Consider the following 18,198-nt stretch of genomic DNA (forward strand, 5'->3'; position numbering starts at 1 on the left):
AAAGATGTACAGAAAAATAGTTTATCTTCAGAGTTGAACGTATTATAAATGACGCCGCGGATTTTCTTAATGTCAGCATCAGTTTTTTCAGGGATACCTGCAAATCCCAAACCGCAACTCAAAATCTACTAAAGGCAATGAGAAAAGATAAATATGATTTTCACTTATCTTGCACGTGGTACCTTAGGTGTAGATGTAGTTTCTGTATAGCATGATTTTCTGTTCAATTAATGTTTTTTCTAGCTGTTACATAATTTATATCATTTTTTATCTTTGTTATATCATTTGTATCATCATCTTTGTTTATACCCTCAGAAGGTAATTGAAGTCTTATACTACTACTACTACTACTTCTACTGTAAAATATCATTCTTGTCATTCTCTCATTTTGTGAAATTAATTTTTCGACTTAGTTAAAAACGCTCTATTTCCGCTTGCGAAAACTCATAAACCAACATCAGGCAAAAGTCAATTGGCTCAACTGCTCGCCATAAGATTGATGACTTCTCCCTGAATTTTCAGTTGAGATAGTGAAGATGGTTTTCCAAAGCTGTCGAGAAAGTGATTTTGGAGAGCAATTAGAACACTCCCAACAACTAATCGATTCGGCAAATAATTGTTTCGTGAATTTAATTGGAATTTTCATAATTGAGCCTGAATACGGCAAGATGGCAAAAAAGGAAATTTTGAAATTTTTTAATAGAAATCAGTGAATATCATTATCACCTTTCATACTCATTGTTTTGTGTGCAATAACGGACCTGGGCCTTGTCTCCTGGACCTTATACTGAGGAAAGGACAGTTCCTCTGTTCCGCGACTTCGAAAATCAAAGATGAATTCAAACTTCAACTTATCGTAGAAAAACAATCAAGTACGCAAAGCTCTTATGTACGCATACAGATTAGACCATCAATTATACCCCTCTCAGATTTTCCGTCTCTTTCGATTGGTTCAAATTGTAATCGCTGAACTATATCCAAACTCAAGCTCATAGCTAACGGCAAGTTGTCAGATCCAAATACCATTATTCATTAAAGTAACATCACCAGTGTTCAACACGTGACAAACTGTTTTTTTAAATAAATTTCTATAATTGTCCGCAGTTCGTATTAGCGGCTGACAAAATCATTAATACAGGTGCTCCTAATTTTTTTCCGATTCTTGTAAAGCTTTTGTTTGTACCAAGGATCATTTGTTGATCAAGTGACTCTTTCAATATAAACCATAACGTGTAAATCAATTTCTTCACAGGAAATCCAAATTATACTATGAGAATCTGGAAGAATGGTTTGACGATTGTTATGAGTTCCCACGGCCAAAAGATGTGAACAGATTATGCGTTCCGCCAATTTTTGGAAGCTTCAAATGAACTTTGAAAACATCTATTCAAGGAATCAACAATCAAATAATCAATGAATAAAACGAATGGATGCAAAATACAAGATTTGACCGCAGTTTGACCGTCTTGCAGAAAATTTTACCTCGAATCTGCTGCTTCATTATTTACATTGCTGAAGCAATTTATAGACATTAATCATTTTTTTCTGGATGATAATTATAATGTTTTATTGTATTCAAAAATTTCTAAAATTCGGGAATTCCAAAGTGGTTTTAGAAAGAAAAATCGGAGATACTTGGAATATCGTTATAAAAACACGAGAGAATAGAGGTATCACGCTAATAAAGAGCTTTTTGTGAAAACTGATGACTTGTCTCCTTGCTATCTGGTCACTATGTAAAATCCATTTGTGTAGTATTCATTTGTGTAACTGAGCAAGTTAATTTACGCTTTTCTTCAAGGTTTCAAAATAATATGGCTATATATATATGTTGAGATTTAAATACAATTTGAAAAAATTCACTTTAATAACATCAACAGAAATTTTTCTGAAATCAGATTAGTGAAACCTGGCATTGTTTGATTAAGCATATAAACCGAGTGGAAGTGGAATTTTATTGGACACTTGGTTTGTGATGTCACTGACAGAGATAATTGTTTTCACCATATATGGCTTGAATATGGTTGTCAAGATTCAATAATGGTGGTCAACCCGGGCATTTAAATTGCTGATATTCTGATGTTACGTGCTGAAGCCGAGGTATGATGTCTGGTTTTCCGATATCAGACCAGAAGATCGATTCAGAATATCGACTGAATTAAAAACAGAAGTGTTGAGAAGCCAGCTAATGTAAGAAGACGCGGGTCTAAGAGATGAAAAAAGTGAATCTAAGACTCCGATTTCGATTCTTTCAATTTTCTATTCAACAGATACAACGCGGCGAAGATTCTTTATTTATCAACAAAAACGTGCTAACGATTGATCGAAGACCCACAGTTGAAATTTATTTGACGCTGCTATTATTATCGATGAAATTGGACCACTGCCAACCCAAGCATAAGAGCTTGATAATTTTAAAAACTTTTCAAGTAGCTTTAATTTTTTCATTAGATAGATGGTGTTTCTTGTTAGGGCGAGAACTCGATTGTTGTTCTGTTACAAGCATGAAGTGATTGAAGACAACGGCTAACATGTTAAGTACACAGTAACGACAGCTGCCTAAACCGGGTTGACAAAAAGTTTTAAGCACACAACTGTCGTATGCAGAGCATCGACTTCAAACAATTAAAAAGTCGCAAAAAAGTCATAGTAGGACTACGACTTTGACAATAAAATGAAAGTTTTATGACTACAACTTTTCCATAATTGGAGTTCTATGATAAAAACTTTTCCATAAATGGAAGTTCTATGTTTAATGCTTCTGCATAACAACAAACAGGAGATATTTTAAGAGTCTCTTTCGTGAGATATCAAGAGCTTCTTAAATTACAAGGAAAAACAGTTTGAATGTTTGTCTTGCAGAATGAACAAAAATTGAGGCTTTTTTTTCCAAGATATCATATAGCTAAAATACAAAATCCCGGATAGACCAGGAATATCATAGCGAATCACAAAATCAAAGAAACAAAGCACAAATAATATAAACCACATGAGAGCAGGTCCCAGTAGGAGTACAATGTGATGAACACTAAACAAAAAATCTACCCCTTAAAATAAAACCAAAGCCGCCCAAGAAAAGAAACTTGGGCTTTTACTATACATATAGATAACAGACATTACCAAACTAGTACGGGTAATATTGAAAAACTACTAGACTCAGAGGGCCTTTTATAATTTGTTAAAACCGGCTAACTTTTTGAGAAACCATTGGCGAAATTGCAAAACTTGACGTTATATATCAATTAAGGGCAATTTCCTTATTTCTTTGCCAATGTTAGTTTTATGCAATTTTCTATATCATTTTGAGCAGCCTGGACCCATTAGTAAGAAATGAGACCAGTTTTTACATAAAAACAATAGAAAAATTTGCGTTTTTGACCTTTACCTGTTTTATGTATCAATTGTTTAAGCATTGACCCAATAGAAAAATCTTGATTTCTTTTACCATCAATGTGGATAGGAAGCACTACTAATAGAGTTTGGGTAGAATTGAATAACTACTTGACCCAGAAGGTCCTATTAAAAATTTAAAACACCGTTGATTTTTTGAAAAACTTTTGGCAAAATCGGAGAACATAACTCATTTAAAAAACCGATTCCCAGAAAAACGATTCCATAACCTTTTTTGTGAACTCAAAATTGCATTAATCAATGGTGACTAGTGTATTAGGCGTCAAAAAAACTTTGTCAAGTTACACATTAAATTGATATTGGCCGTTAATAAGTACTCATTATAATTATTACTTTATGAAGTTTTATGACTATGACTTTTCCTGCAAAATATCTGAGGCTCAGATTTTGGGTGACTGTAAAAAAAGCATTTTCTGAAACATCTCACAATTGTGATATCTAAATTTTTAGTTGGAATTTTATTGTATAAAGTTCTATGACTACAACCTTTTCGTAAAAACGGTATCACTGAAAGTGATGTTCTCCGATTTTTTTCACTAGTTTTTGAAACACGTTATTGCGCTATGTCTTATCCCTTTTCTTGATTGATCTCAAAATTTGTACAATTACATTTTTCAATTTATGAAAGTTCTAGGATTACAAATTTTAATAGTCGACATAATACGAAGTTAAATTTTTATAATTTTTTGAATTATGGGGTCAACCCGTGAAGACTTTTTAATAAAATAAGGCAGCAAACTCTGGAACAATTAGCATTTTTTTCAATTACTTAAAAGTTTATAAAGTTAAAATCTATAACCAATCAGTTCACACTATTTTCCACTCTGATTCAAAGGTTTTACAAAGTTGGCAATTTAAGGTCTTTCTAAGAGAAAAATAAAGATTTTCTCTGAATTTGTTCCGTACTTGTCTCTAAGACGCTCTATGTTTTTCATAAAGATATTTAAAACGTCGAAAATAAAGAACTCACAGTTTTTTTGTATACAACACTTTCAATAAAATTGACGAGGTTTTTGATGGTTCAAAAACTTTTTAAAATTATCTGAAACTTTGCGAAGTTTCGGTTTGAAGGTTTTTCGGTATGATACCTTTCTTCAATCAGAAAAAAAAATGCACTGAATTTTAGGGAAAAATCCAAAAAACAAGTGGCTGTTTTCTTTGAGTCCATTTCATGTTAAATTGATCAGAGCGAAAGTTCTTTAATGCAGATCGTGCCTAAAATAGCTTTCCAGAAGTTAACATTCAAGAATTTGATGACTTTGTGCCACAACTGCGATGTTTCTCTCACATAGGACGGAAGCAAACAAACTGTATTCACCAGTTTTTGAGCCCCTATTACTTTCGTGAAATAAAGTTTGGAACTCTGAACTATATCGTACAAATTCTTTGATCAAACAGTAAGCTCTATGTAAGTTTTATGTAAGTTAGCTGTTTAATGTTGAAAAAATTGTGAGATATATTCTATGAAATCTTAAGTGCTTGCCTCGTCAAAGTTTTTCAAAGATTATTTGAAAATCTATGTTTTAACTGAGTTAAGTTTTACTAAAGTATTTCGATTACCTCAAAAACTTCCCTAAGTTATCTACTACTGTTAGAATTGGAAAGCTAACCATATTTGGAATAAAGTGAAAAACGGTTCATAGATTTTGCAGTTCACTTGTTTGAATGCATGCGATTTATTTTCATATGTTGACAAAAATTATACAAAAATAGCATGATATGATATAATTAAAGGATAAAAAAACACGGAAAAATTGAACCTATTCAAAAGTTTTCTACATAAAACATCTCTGAAATGACAAAAAATCACTGTTGATGAAAATGAGTTATCAGATTCCAGGTTACCAATACTTGGAAAACTTGGTACGGCTGTAGTACGGCACCGTATAGGTCTTAGCAAACAACCGTACTAAGTTCTTGTCAAGTTTACTACGGCACCGTACTACGGCAGTACTAAGATATATAAGGTGCCGTGCTAATGGCGTATCAAGAATAATAATTGCCGTAGTAAGGCCGTACCAAGATTAATAAGGTTTTAAGGTAAAATAATAGCTGGAAAATTGTCGGAAAAGGCTCCAGTCAAGTTGAAAAACCGACTTTTGAGACTTTTCCCGTATGTCTTCTTTGGAACAAAATCTCAATTTTGACGCTTTTGATGTATTTCTGGAGTTGAACGTTTTTCTGCTTGATCAATGACATGAATTGCAGAAGATATCATTAGACTTCCAAAGTTCGGTAGGGCCTTAAAAGGGGCGTAACAGGTTTTTGCTATTTCGAACTGTTTCAGGGTAAAATTTTTGACCGTCAGCCCGACATGCAGAGCAAATTAATGTTTGAAAACAATACCTCGGGAAAATTACAAAACTTGGTACGGCCTTATACGGCGCCGTACTAAGTTTTGTAATTTTTCATAGATGTGAAAAGTCCCAAAAACTAATGAAAAAATGACTTGTATGAGATAAGCGTTTTTTTAAACCGGTTTTAGGAAGGCAGACTTTAGAAATTGCTAATTACATCGATTGGCTACGGTGCCGTAGAAAACTAATTACGCCTTTATGCGGTGCCGTAAAAAGTTTAGTAAGTTTTCAAAGTTTCGTCTAAGGCGCGCAACCTGGGATTGCATGTTGCGTACAGTACATGCTTTACTTATGTTGTCCATAGAAGTTTTCAAGTAGTTCTTCAACGAAACTAAGATAAGCCAGTTTAAATCGATAAACGAAAAAGCAATATTTGGAAAGAAAAAATGGCGCTAATTTTTTATGCTACAAGTTTTAGCTGCTGCACTGTCGCTGATTTGATGTAAAACTACAACATTTTTTATTCTCGCTTTTCAAACCGACTCTCACTACCAAAATTAAAATCATTTTCACTTCTATTTATTTCTTTTTTTAAATCTATTTTTACGTGGAAGCTTTTTTGTTGTTAATTGTTGCTTTCCGAGTGCTTTTCATAATTTTTATAAGTTTTCAGAAACAAAATAGCTCCAACAAAAACCTAAACTTTGGATTCGCTCAAAAGATTAATTTCAAAAACTACTGGGAATCCCAATAGTTTTTGAAAACAATATTTTGAGCGAATCCAAATGTGGTTTTTTGTTGGAGCTGATTAGATTCTGAAAATTTGATGAAATCATTCTTCCGAAAATATAACAAGTAAATCAAACATCTTCAGTGAAGATGGTTTGAAGGATAAAAAACCGAATTAAATTTGATTACTGCAATTTTTTCCTCTCTCTCAAAGAATTGAAAAAATGTTCACTTTAGTTCCACTGTATGTATGGAATTTATGATAAGCAAAAAGAAAGATTAACTACTGTTGAAAAACAGAATTTTCAGTAAAACCAATCTTTGATCATTTAAATTTACATGTTAGAGCAATTTGATTGCATTTTAGTTATTTTGGCCACTCTTTTCACTTATTTTTGCATATTATTGTGATTCGGTGAAGAAGAAAGTATTTCGGATCACCTTCACTAGAAAAACTTATATCATTCAGTTTTTTATCGTAGTATTTATCAATCCAGCAAAACTACAAAGTTGTGAAGCAATAGCTCTACATTAAAGCGTAATTCTGATACTTAACAAAAAAAGCGCACAAAAAGAACTTAATTATAGTAATTCTATACGAAACCCGTCTAGCTCATTTTTCTCCAATGATTTATTAAGATGTTTGTGGAGTTTGGCTTTGTATAAGACGTACGGATGAGAAATTGGTATTGTTGGTTTTTTTTGTAATTATTGCGTTTTAATGTTCTTTTGGTAGAATTTGACGATAAATTCGAGGAACTTCATCTAATGGTGAGTTAGTTTCTGGAACAGTTTCTTTATCATTGGAAGGCAACTTTCATCGATAAAGGAAAATATTTTAGTCTCACATTGGATTGTGTAACTTGTTGGCCACGTATATCCGTTATTGGTGACGTACAGGTCGAGATGCATTCAATCAGGCCTTAAAATAATATTGTCTGAAGGTTTTTCCGTGTTTTTCAAGCACTGTAATATTTGTTCCCATTTTGGGTGTTCGTTCGCTTTTCTGAGATAAAAGTATTTTTGGTTTCCGTTTTTTATTCAAAATTGTTTTCAAACATTTTCTCCTAAGTTGCCCTTGACTTGATGTTGCAACTTTTCATTGATAATTGCTGCGTCGTTGACTTTATTTGAAAATAGCGAGTAGTTTGATATCCAATCAATGATAATAGACATCTTCTTTTTTTGCTTTAAATTTTTTTTATTATATATGTATGCGTATGTGAATGATAGCAATGTAATTTAAAACTCAATGCGATATAGACGCGTTTTTTTACAATTTAATCACTTGAGAAAGTGACAGCTTGTTTTCCTGAAACAAAAAAACGTTCTGTCTTGTTGAACTCTGAATCTATGAAGGAGATTCGTTTTGCAATGTTCTCAAGGACGCGCTGAAAATTCTTTTTTTTTGCATATGAGATAGGTGTTAGGTATATAGTTATATGTTGGTTGAATAGCAATAAACTGTTGCAGACATACGATATCTCCTCTTTTTGTTGCTTTATTCTTTGTATAGTTTCACACAAAATGAAATCACTGACAAAAAAATTCGCACGATTTTCTGGAAACTATCGGTTTTGAGTTTTCATTTTTGCAGTTCTATTTTTTATTTATCAACTATTGGCAGCTTTTGTTCTAAATTGTTCCTAAGTACAGCAAGCGTACTGATTTGTGTAAAAAAGAGTTGGAATGGTAATCATTGTAAATTCTTTCTATTTCTTTAATATTGTAAAATGCGGTTGCAACTCTTTTTGGAGGGACACTCACCAATGTAGATGACAACTCAAAACATTGGTTCGACCAAAAAGAGTCCATAGAATTTTGTTTCTCCAGCAAAAAAGTCAAGAAAATGTTAAAACGAAAAAACAATAAAAACAAAAAACTTAGAAAATAAATCATGAATAAAAAGATACCGAAAGAAAAATTGAAATTGGAGCTCAATATGATGTGTTTCAAGCCAACCGATCAGGTTTATCTTATTTTCCGCTTTGATTTATAACTTCTTAGATATAGAAAACTGGAACAATTTACCCGAACAATGATTAGCTCAATTTGTTTTTTTCATTGCTTTCAGTTAATTTTAAAATCTTTGAAGTTTTGATTAAAATTTTACAATCCATTTGCCAACCCGATGCACGCAAACATTTCTGATTTGTTTTTGAAGAGAATACCATTTCAAATTTCAACAAAAACAACTACGGTCTCAACAACGGTGAGACTATTAATCTTAATAACTCATAATCTGATAATCTTTCAATTCTCTCAAAATAATTCTCAGCAGTATCTCTTAGTTCTTACCACCATCGGTGTTTACATAGTACAGAGAATGTCTGCTGTGATATTGACTTCAAGAAATCGACAAAAATAAGTTTACTTTCATGATTTGCATTAACTTCTTCATTATGTAGCACAGTTTATTATTTAATTTGCATTTATTTCAGAGCTAGCAACTATTTTAGTTGAATATGGTTTTGACTATTCATTTGAGATTGCTTTTATTTTTTATTGCAATTTTCTTCCACGAGAAAAGTTGTCGCGCAAGTATTCAAGACAATGAGAAGTCAACAAAATGCAGATCATTCCAGTGGATTGATGACGAACTCATTTCGGATATTTGTTATAATCATGCAAACATGCATCTGTTCATGGACAACAAGAATTTGAGCACAATCGATACCCAATTCGTGTCACGATTACTTCACGGCGTGTATACCGGTAGCGACTTGAGTGCTGCAAATTTTGCTCGTTTCTTTTGCGCTGCGACGTTCGACATCTGTGTTACAGAAAAGAACAGCACTGCGGATATGAATGACAGTTCTGTTCAAATTGTTCCGCCTTGTCGGTCACTCTGCAAATCGGCTCAAAAGACCTACATGTTGGATCAGCACCTTATAGTAAACTACTTCATATTTTAGAACTAGGTGATTTTTTGTCCCATAAAATAGGTTTTCTAAAAAAAAGTTGTCAAGTAATTCAACTGTCTAATACAGAAATTTTACAGAAATATTCCAAAATTTTTCACGAATCGGACAGGTTTCATAGCAAATTAGTCATGTATTTCGAAAACCAAATTGATATGTGACAAGGGTATAGTCAGCCTTTAAGTGTCCCTTCGGGAGATTATTAGTTCATTGGATTATTGCAGAATTCTTGTTCCGACTTCCTTTAGTGGGGAGAGGATCTATATATTCAAGTGTTTTTTTCAGTCAATTTTGAATGCTCTAAGTTAACATTTTAATTATCTAAAATGAGTCATATCTTTTTAATTGATGACTTTTTTTGCCAGATCATCCACATCGACAATATACAAAACAGTTACGTGTACTTAATAGACGAGCAGCGAAAGCAGCAAAAGCTAGTTTTGAACTGATCGTTGTTTGTTAAAAGCTCAAAATTAATCGGATTTTAATCGGTCGCTGATTTTTAAGAACTAATTGTGCGGTTTTTAAGGTGAACTACGGAACAAAACAATTCAAATTAGGACTTACTAATGACAAGTTTAGTTTGCTGACCAACGAGTAGCAAAGAAACATAACAATTTTTTAACTCAAATGTTCAAGGTCGTTTTGACTTTTAAAAACGCTTGTTTTGAAAATAAACAAAGGATTTTTGAGGTTCGCCATTTTGATCTCTAATTTTGGTCAACCTGTAGATTAAAATTGTCACGGTCCTCTAATGAGTTAAAGTTTAATTTTCTTTAATTTTCACTAAGGTTTTTACCTTTTAAATTATGTTCTTGAGAATACGAGTTTTCACAAAAATTTTTCAAAAATTGGACTTTTGCACCACTTTGATTTTCTTTTTCTGGTGCTATCAGTTCATGGGAATTGTACAACTGAGCAGGGCATCGAATGAAAGAAGTCTGATGTTTGCAGTCTAATGTTTGATGCCTGAAGTTTGGAGTCTGTTTGGAGTCTTTTTAGTGTATTGATCGTTGTTCTAATTGCTTCAATATCGATGTTTTTTTGTTGAAGTATGACATATTCTGAGATACTTATTGATCTCAGAGCCCTTGTTTGTAGATTTGCTTAATGTTTTCAATTGATAGCTAAAGTTTTGACGACTTTGAAATTTATAGTTTTAAAAAAATCTGATTGTTTTTTTTTAATTTCGCACATGTGTTTTAGTTGCTCGATAAATATTCTCAATTTTCAGAATCAGATATTACATTATTGGTGTTCATAGAAGGAACTATTAGTTTTCTTGGTTTAGGCAACGGATTACCGTTTTATTGGCTTTATTGGCTGGATCGCCGTTCTCTAGCAAAAACTAAATGAATTTTTGTATTTCTCTGTATTTACTTTCCTTTGTAGACATATGACATATTCTAGGTAATAACCGGTCTCAATTTCATCAAATAGAGGTATAATTGATTTATAATGGTTTAATGGTATCTTTTATAAAAATCTTTAGAATGGTATAAGTTGATATCTAAAACTTTTCATTACTTTGGAGTCCATTGTTTTCAAAAAAGATAAACGTATTTTTTTGTTCTTTTTTGTTTTTCATTTCTGTTAATTTTGTCTACTGGTTACCAAATCCCATTAAATCCCATACTTTTTTAGAGTAAAACAAGTTAGTTTTTAAGTTGAGATATTATCTGACGCTATTTTTATTTTGTTATTAGATATTTTTTAAAAACATTGGCTATTGGATGTAATTAAATCGTGCCATAGTCCCAATAATGACAGTCTCATCAGTCCTCTAGTATGTTATTATTCACTTCACTAAGTTGTTTGAGTTAGAGGAATGATTTTAAAATTCATACACCAACTAATTTTGGCCAATAATTGAATTTTTGAAAGTTTTCTCTCTGTTCATCATTAGGGAGACATTTAAGTCAAAAATGTGGATGAGCTGGTCGGATCATTATGTGCAAACGCACGAAACGTCTTATTGAAGTTTTAATTTAGGTTTCGTTTTTCGTTGATTATTTAAGAACTTTCATTATCTGTGTTGTTATAATTGTTTCATTCGGCGTAATGAGAGAATTTGCTTGGTTTTGAGATAAATAAAGTTCAAAAAGCTACTGGTTCATTTAATTTACTTTTGCTCATCTATGAACCAAAACTGACAGCTTTTCGCGCAACAAACCAAAACTGGCAATAAAAAACAAATAACTTTCTTTGTTTGTTGAAAGAAAGTTCCAAATTCTCAATAAAATTGCTTTAAAACACCTTACACAGTTTTCAAAGGAAAAAGATAATATATGTTGAAATGAAAACCTGAATTTTTATAATCAAGAGTTGTTTAACTTGATTTTTTTTACCGGAGATGAAGTGATACCATCGATTTTAATTTATGAAAAGAATTCTCAGAAGCAAAATTCTAAAAACTTCAACGTTGTAATCAAACGTTATTAATCATTTGGAGCAAGTCGTTCGTGTTCACTACCTTCTCATTGCCAGGGTCGAGGCGACCAACGTTAACATCGGTGACGCTAGCGGCATGAATGGACAAATTAGATTATTCCAACGTTACTTCACCGATTGTTAGGTGTGGAAAGAGTGGAATAAACATGGAAAATAAAAGCAAACATCGAAAAATAAAAGCAAACATCGAAATGGACATTTCGATTTACAGATGGAAATAACAGTGGAGATTTCGGTTTAACGGTGGAATTTTAAATCGAAAAGGCCACTTTAATGCTCACTGTATTTTTTCGATTTTTCACCTTTTTCCCTTGTTTCCACTGTTTCCACCATTTTTGCCGATCTTCAACGTAAGACGCCTCAACCCTGGCTTTAAAATCCTCGGAGCAGAAAACATCGCAAAAAATCTGACAATAAAAACTAAGTTTGTGGCTCTCGTAAAGATGTTTATTTTTTAAGGAATGGGCTTTTTTTGCAAAATTTTGCTTCATCTCTTTTGTTCAACTTAGCTTAACTAAAGTTATCTGACATATAGATCATCTTTGCAAAGGGATTATCGAAGACACGATGAGGAGATGGAGATGATGTTTGAAGACTGCAACGACTTCCCACGACCCAAAGACGTGAACAGATTATGCGTTCCACCATTTTTCTATGATTTCGAATGAAACATTATCTTTCTCTATTGAAACTCTAAATTAGAGTGAATGAATTACGTTAATGACAAACGTGGCGTCAAATCTGAACAAAGAGGATCGGAAATGTGTGTACGAGTAAGATGGAAATATAATCCAAACAAGTTGATTTTGTCTCCCCTGATACGACATCAGATTTTTCGGAATGAATCTTTTTTGAACACATTCAATCCACTCGAAAGCAAAGAGAACTTTTTTGCACAAAGTATGAATCCTGTTTTTGTGAACTGAGAAAGGAAATAGAAATTTGAAATTTACAAATAATAATCTGAAAACATTGAAACTTTTTTTTTCTGACGATTAACTAATTGACTCTCATTAAACAATGCGACACAGTTCTATGGAGTACTATAGTGAATAAAAAGTGATAACGAAAGATGATAAAACATTCCCGTAACGAATTTCATGTTGATTAGCAATTTTCCAGTGAATTAGACGTCTTGAAATGGCAAATTAGGAAGACTTGTGAAAAATGGTGAGATTTGGCCCAAGTCTCGCTCAGTCATGGCTGCGACTTGATTCAAGATTTGCCAAGTCTTGGCCGCAACTTGACTCAGGACATGCCAAGACTCTGACTTGATTCAAGACATTCCATTTCTTATAAGTGATCGGAGCTTTGATACAGTACTGATCCAAGACATGGAATTGCACTGAATCAGTACTAATTAAGAGTTGACATTCAATCCTGGCTGTCAGATTTCGGCAGTGCATAAATTTTCTGTAGTTTTACAAAATATTTTTGTAAGTCTTTGCAAAAAAGACATTGACAAAAAATACTTTGGAGAAAAAATAAAAAAAAAATGACATCAAAGTACAAAATAGCCTATGTATCTTTAAAAATTCTGTTTCACTCACCAGCACTTCAGTATCTGCAACAAAAACAAGTGATGATAACATATCTTGACTGAATAACTAGAAACAATTAGGAGTTTATTCTTGCTTTTTTCTTGTTGATATAATCATTACCGCCAATACTCAACTGAATGGATGTCTGTTTGTCATTTTTACAGAAAAGAAAAGATCTCGTAGAAAATCAAGTTTTTCAAATCCTAAATAATTGTTCCGACCCTCTTGAGGGGGGAGGAACTATATACTCAACTGGGTTTTTTTTTGTTCCGTGAATTTTCGCCGCTCGATATATTCATCGTAGAGAGTTGAGACTGGTATCATTAGAAAGCTCATCCAGCGTAGAATATGGAATTAAAAAGATTTTTTTAATTTTCGATTTCTAGAGAGAGTTATCGAGGTTTAAAGTTCTGAGAAAAGAAGAGTGAATTCACGTTGTTTTTATTCACATTTTCCGGAATTTTTGCCTAAATTTTCGTCAATTTTGCTAAAATTTGTAATATTTTTTAAGAATAGTGTCGTTGATTTTATTTTTGAAGACGAACAAGCATTGTTGATTGTTTTGATTTAATTTTTTTGGTCAAAAAATCTGGATAAACATTTCAAAATTTAGACTTTTTCATCAAAAACAGCACGAAATAAGCTAATTTAGTCCACTTTGATTAAATTTGCCGACAGTACATCCCCAAACAACACTCAAAAAATCTTTGTAGAATCAGAGGGGGGCTATTTCTACTTCAGAGTCCGCTGAGAGTGCACTGTAGTTAAAACCTTACCGTTTTTCGCCAACTTTACTCGTTGATTATGAAAAATGCAGAATTTAGTTTGAGTTTTCAACTAACAAATTATCGATATCTAAAACATTCGAAAAATCAGTTATTCCTAAGGGACAATAAGTATTATTAGGGCTTGTTTTTGGCCATTCTAGGACTGTTACAATCCAAAAAAAATCGGGTTTTAATCAGTCGGTCTTTTTTTTAAAAAAAGACTTTTTTTTAAATAATAAAAAACAGAACATATCAAATCAAAGCTCAGGAGTGATAGGTCCAACCGATTTGCCCAATAATTGACCTTTCAATAAATAATGGCTTAATTAACTTTTTTCTACTTTTTTCTTAATTTGTACAACTTCCAGCTTAATGTCAGCAAAAAAAATGACCGCTTCTTCTTTCTACTTATTTAACATTTATTCTCAGTTGCAGTTTAAAGCCTGAAATTATTGTTTTCTGGCTTTGATACCACAAGATTTCAGATTTTTTTGTTTTGATATTTGCCAGTTTTTCACGTTTTCTAATTTTGTCACATTATCACATTTTTGACGGTTCTCATGTCACCTCATTAGCATTCAGAATAAGGCACATTTGATTATATTAAAATTCTTAAAGATATACATAATCGTTTTAACGGCCTCGACGCCTCTTTCTTGAAGAAATCAATTGAATTTTTTAATTTTGTCTCTAACTGTCATTTATACTTTGTCATTTCGGTCGTATGAAATTTCCTGTATAGTGATAGCTTTCATTGGCTTTTCATAGAAGAGTAGAAGAACCGATATTCTGATATTAGTAGATAGCTGATGGCTATCATGACGATCAAAACAATCGTTTTCCAAAATTTAAAAAAAATTTGTTTTTCAACTTCGCAATTTTTGTTCTTTTTATGTTTCTTTTTGTTACCTAATCTCGTTAGTTAACTACAGGTCAAATATAACATTATGGGTGTCAAAGGAATAAGAGGGATTGGTGTCCCAAAATCTTTTAAAGAATTTGTTATGACTTACTGGCTTCGACACCGGTTTTTCACAAAAAAAAGTAAACTAATGTGATTTTTGTCATATTTGACGTTCTTTTTGTAGATGCAAGAAATATTCTGGATAATTACAGGTCTCGAGGGCTTTTTTTGAATAAACGACCCTTTTTAAATAGCTCTTTTTTTATTAATGCCTTTCATGACATTAAATGTAATTTTGTTTCGAAAAAAAAATTACATACTTTAGCACTTCGCTTTTTTGTCTGCTTGTTACCTAGTCCTACTAATGAATAGCCACGTACTAAATTATAGCTGTTTGAGGAAGGCGCAATCAAATGTATTTTGAGTGCCAAAAATTGGCTTGACGGTTTTGACAGCGTTTTCTGGCAAGTTTCAATTGAAATTTTGTTTGTTCTTTGTTGTTCTTTTTAGCCGCTTTAAAAAATGAATAAGGACAGGTCCTAATGCCCTTCTATAGAAGTAGTGGAAATTGTAAATTTGTGGTAATATTAATTGATTCATAATGGTATTTTTTTTTTGAAGTTAACTGTTTCAAAAAAATAAGTTAATTTTTTTACTTTACTGTTTTTGTTCTTTCTTGTATAATTGTTACCAAACCTTTTTATGGACTGGTCGCATATATTTTCTGGGGATTTATAAGTTATTTTTGTTTAGTTTCGGGTTTATCTGACGGTATGTTGATTTTGTTATTAAATTTAGTTTTTAAGAGGGCCATAAATTTTTTGATGTAATTAATGTTTGTTGTTGTTGTTGTTTGATTTTGCTTTTCGTCTTGACTCGCTTTCTTAATATTGACATATTACAGCAATCTAATGCATCAACTTTTACTCCACTGAGTTATTTGCTTTGGAGGCTATCTTATCGTTGATACAGAATTTTTTGAAAAAGACTTGGGCTTTTTTGGGAATCGCAAAAAATAATTTTTGGGTTCTTCTATCTGTTCCTCATTTGGTAGACAATTATGCCAAATTTGTGGATGGGCGGGGTCGGAACCTTATGTGCCATCGCACATTACCGAGCCGCCTTGTTAGAACTATATTTACAGGAAATTAAAGATGCTCATTCTAGATGGCAAATTGGTTGCGGTTTGTCAATAGAAAATAGCGAATAACCCATAATCAGTAGGACGGCATTTTGCAACTCCTGAAAGTTACTTATACTGTTTTTTTGTTTCATCTAGTTTTTAGGCAATAATTGCGAGGGACTAAGAGGCAGCACTCAGGGAGCCAAACATGTAAAAAAAGTGTCAAAGTAGAACAGAAGAACAATTATTTTAAAGCCTTAATCTGAAAAATCACTTTGAAATAACAAAATTGGAAGCAAAAAGTTCTAGGAAAACAATAAATCTCTACTCAATTAACTCTACCAAGTCTTTTGTGCTGGAAAAAAATTCAGACTGATCTATGAGGAACTGTGCTATTTAAAAACCAAATATCGCATGAGAAAAGGATCTATATAAAAGTTGATCTACATGCTAATGAAAGATCAAGTAACTTTGAATTCAAATGTAATCGATGGAATTTCTCAAAAACAGCAACATTTTATGTGAAATGTGGTTAAAAGCAGTGGAAGCTATGAATAGCTAACAAAGAAAAATTTTATTCCAAAACACCTTTTTTCAGTTTTGAACCCCCAATGCTTTCCTATAAAAAAAATAACAAAATAATGCTTTCTCTCACTCTCTCTAGGATTTGTCAAGCCCACTAAGATTTAAAATTTCAACCTAAAAACGAACTACGCTCGAATATAAGCAAGTCAAGGAAAACGTTGTTAAAATGAACAATTACAGATGACTCCAAAAGAGGCAAGCTTTTATAACTTACAAAAAACGTTATTGTAAAAATTTTAAAGTTGGCCTGGAGATTAAAAATTTTACCTTTGAAAACTTCTGCAATTAATATATCGATTGGTTATATTTGACAAAACAAAAAATGAGCATATAGCGTCCACCCCGTTCGGGTCAGAGCAAACGATTAATAATTCATCCATTGTATCACTTTTGTAAAACAAGATAAAAAGCTCATTTTTTTACTTTCCAGTGCCACTGGTTTGGCTAATTTGGGTGTAAAGGCTGTAAGACTTTTTTAGAATCGCTTGAAAAGTTTCACTAAAAAATCGTCTCATTCGGGTAATTAGTTGTCTCGGGTTTACAAAACAGTTGTCAAGGATCAAATATTGAAAAAAAACAGCCGAGTGCTTAAAAAGTTTTACTCTATAAGTATACTAAAAGTTGCTATAATGTTTCGAATTGAACAGAGAGCCAAATCTGCTCGAGATTGATTGAAATTTTAAACGAATGGTTCTGATCTTGCAGGGCGCTGCCTTTTTTGATGTTTCTACCAGAGAAAAGATATGCTTCTAAAAAGGCTCTTTCAAATTCTGGTGGATTTTTTTTTCATGGATCATTGGCTAAGTTTTTTTTAGCCACAAAGGAATGAGAACTCAAGGCATCTCATTGCAGTTTTTGCATATTTTCCAGGAAAAAGAACTCGTCTCAGCTTAAATGACCACGCACACTAACTGAACAAATTGGGATGAATAAAGAATTGCCTTTTTTACTTTGCAGATTAAAAAATGAAAGATTGTTAGACTTTTTATTGGCATAGATCATTCCTTAACTAATTAAAATCACTGCAATTGCCAAAAAATCTTTGCTAAATCAAGATAACAACTATTGAAAATAAGTAATATAAGTAGTGTTGCGAGCTAAATTTGACAATGAAAGGGGAAAATAGTGTTATTTCAAAAAACTTTTAATTCATTACTGCACAAATCGAGGTCTGTAACCCCACACGGTAGGTCCATAACGTCCCAGACGGAAAGTGTCTTTTTCCAGACCCTCAAAAACAAAAAATGTCTAGGTGCAGATTTTCCTGCGTTCAAAATCTTTGTGCGTTAAACGTTTGTTCAAAAATCCCCATGGCCAGACTTTCGTGTGTTCCAAACGAAAATTTGTGCGCTCCCAAAATTGAGAATTTGTGCGTTCTTGTCCAGATTATCTTGCGTTCTAAAGATTCTATGTCCAGACTTTCATGCGTTCAAAATTGTGTAGGTCCAGTTTTTTGGAGTTAGAAAGGT

At 32.4% G+C, this 18,198-nt stretch overlaps 2 protein-coding genes across 3 annotated transcripts in view; one reads left to right on the top strand and one right to left on the bottom strand.

Annotated features, from left to right (window-relative positions):
• Nucleotides 1-18,198, bottom strand: part of LOC142351164 (uncharacterized) — a 264,396-nt gene that overhangs the window by 150,560 nt on the left and 95,638 nt on the right. The window lies entirely within an intron of this gene.
• Nucleotides 8,748-12,832, top strand: LOC142351033 (uncharacterized). 2 transcript variants are annotated; one of them, XM_075403093.1, is made up of 2 exons: nucleotides 8,748-9,312; nucleotides 12,345-12,832. In XM_075403093.1, the coding sequence occupies exons 1-2, from the start codon at nucleotides 8,903-8,905 to the stop codon at nucleotides 12,475-12,477; spliced, it is 543 nt and encodes a 180-aa protein (XP_075259208.1). In that variant the 5' UTR covers nucleotides 8,748-8,902; the 3' UTR covers nucleotides 12,478-12,832. The 2 variants fall into 2 exon arrangements, with proteins under 2 accessions (XP_075259208.1, XP_075259209.1); XM_075403094.1 differs by having other exon boundaries at nucleotides 8,755-9,312; nucleotides 12,360-12,832.

The sequence above is a fragment of the Convolutriloba macropyga genome, chromosome 12, assembly GCF_964194025.1.
Source record: "Convolutriloba macropyga chromosome 12, txConMacr16.3, whole genome shotgun sequence".
Taxonomy (NCBI): domain Eukaryota; kingdom Metazoa; phylum Xenacoelomorpha; order Acoela; family Convolutidae; genus Convolutriloba; species Convolutriloba macropyga.

What these genes read in the sequence shown, in the direction of transcription:
- LOC142351033 (XM_075403093.1), top strand. Translation starts at nt 8,903, where the DNA reads ATGGTTTTGACTATTCATTTGAGATTGCTTTTATTTTTTATTGCAATT. An exon ending in TCGGCTCAAAAGACCTACAT is followed by an intron (nt 9,313 to 12,344) that starts GTTGGATCAGCA and finishes TCTGACATATAG; the next exon opens with ATCATCTTTGCAAAGGGATT.